At 59.8% G+C, this 1,275-nt stretch overlaps 1 protein-coding gene across 1 annotated transcript; it reads right to left on the bottom strand.

The window, feature by feature from the left end:
* Window positions 1-249: 249 nt before the first annotated feature.
* Window positions 250-730, bottom strand: LOC127339923 (uncharacterized). The gene is made up of 2 exons (XM_051365715.1): window positions 406-730; window positions 250-263 (listed from the first exon to the last, which is right to left on the bottom strand). The coding sequence occupies exons 1-2, from the start codon at window positions 728-730 to the stop codon at window positions 250-252; spliced, it is 339 nt and encodes a 112-aa protein (XP_051221675.1).
* Window positions 731-1,275: the final 545 nt, after the last annotated feature.

Below are 1,275 nucleotides of genomic sequence, written 5' to 3'. Positions count from 1 at the left end.
ATACGATCACTACTAGGAAAAGTGCTACTGCTGGCGAACTAAAATGGGCTATTCCCGGCGCACTACCGCCCGCCAGAGGGAAGACGCCGGTGACACCTATGTACTTCCGGCGCACCAGTACATTCGCCAGAGGAAATACAAAACATTGCCGGCGCAGTAGGTTAGGTTCGCCGGCGCTGTGGGATTTTAAGAATAAAAAAAAAAGGCTGCACATGGCAGCAGGCTGTCACATTACAACTCGCAGGATAATTACAGCGACCACCCTAAAAAGAAAATAAAAACGCAATCGGGTCCCAAACGTCTTCCTCCACCGCCGGCCGGAGCTCCGTGTCGCCGTCCTTGCCGCATCGACGCTCGCCGTTCTTGCCGCTGCGGCTGTCGTAGACGGAGAAGAAGTGCCCGGACAGGCGGCAGGACAGGCGGCGAGGCTGGTCCGGCCGCGCACGCACTCCTCCGTCTCGAGCTGGATGTCGAACTCCACGGCCTTCCTGAGCCCCCGACAGCGCGGCTTCCCACACCGGCGCGCTTGGCGTTGCAGGAGGGCCCAACAGAGGGCGCACGCCTCCAGGGCCGCCGCGGCGCCCGCGATGGCGGTGGCGGAGAGGTATGGGGTGGCTGGGTGGATCAGGGTGGATAGAGAGAGGAGGAGGAGGTTGAGTTGTGGGATCAGGAGGAAGCACAGCGCGGCCAGGACGGCGAGCTGCACGAGCGCGTCGACCGCGGCGGCCATGGAGGAATTTTCTCAGAAGTCTGTGAGGTGCCTGGAGGAAGAGGAGGAGGGGGATGAGGCGCGTTCGGATCCGGCGTAGGATGCGTCGGCGGCCCTGCGGATTTGGAGATTTGGAGAACGGATCTGTGGAGGAAGGAAGATTTGGAGAACGGATCGGTGGTGTTGAAGATTTGGGCGGAGCTAGTGCTGGAGCTAGTGCCGAGCGGAGAAGAAGCTAGTGGTCCGCCGGCAACGCGAGAGAGAGAAAGAAAAAGGAGAAAGAAAGAGAGTCTCTGCTCCGTGCGGCATTAATTATTTCCTGGCTTTTTGTCTTGTGGTGGGCATCAAATTAAAAGCTGGTTCATGCACCATGGAGCTACGCTGTGGCAGCACGCTGCTCTGCTGACATACACGCACTCCTCACTAGCTAGGATCGATCGACCCTGCTAGGTAGCTAGGTGCGCATGAGGCCAAATTGTCGCCGGCGGACCATGGTTTTACTCCGCCGGAGGTGGCTACCTCGCGCTGGCGCACCTGGTAGGTGGTCCGCCGGTGGCATGTGCCAC

Source organism: Lolium perenne, chromosome 3, assembly GCF_019359855.2.
Source record: "Lolium perenne isolate Kyuss_39 chromosome 3, Kyuss_2.0, whole genome shotgun sequence".
In the NCBI taxonomy this organism is placed as follows: Eukaryota; Viridiplantae; Streptophyta; class Magnoliopsida; order Poales; family Poaceae; genus Lolium; species Lolium perenne.
This window is presented reverse-complemented; position numbering and strand designations above follow the sequence as displayed.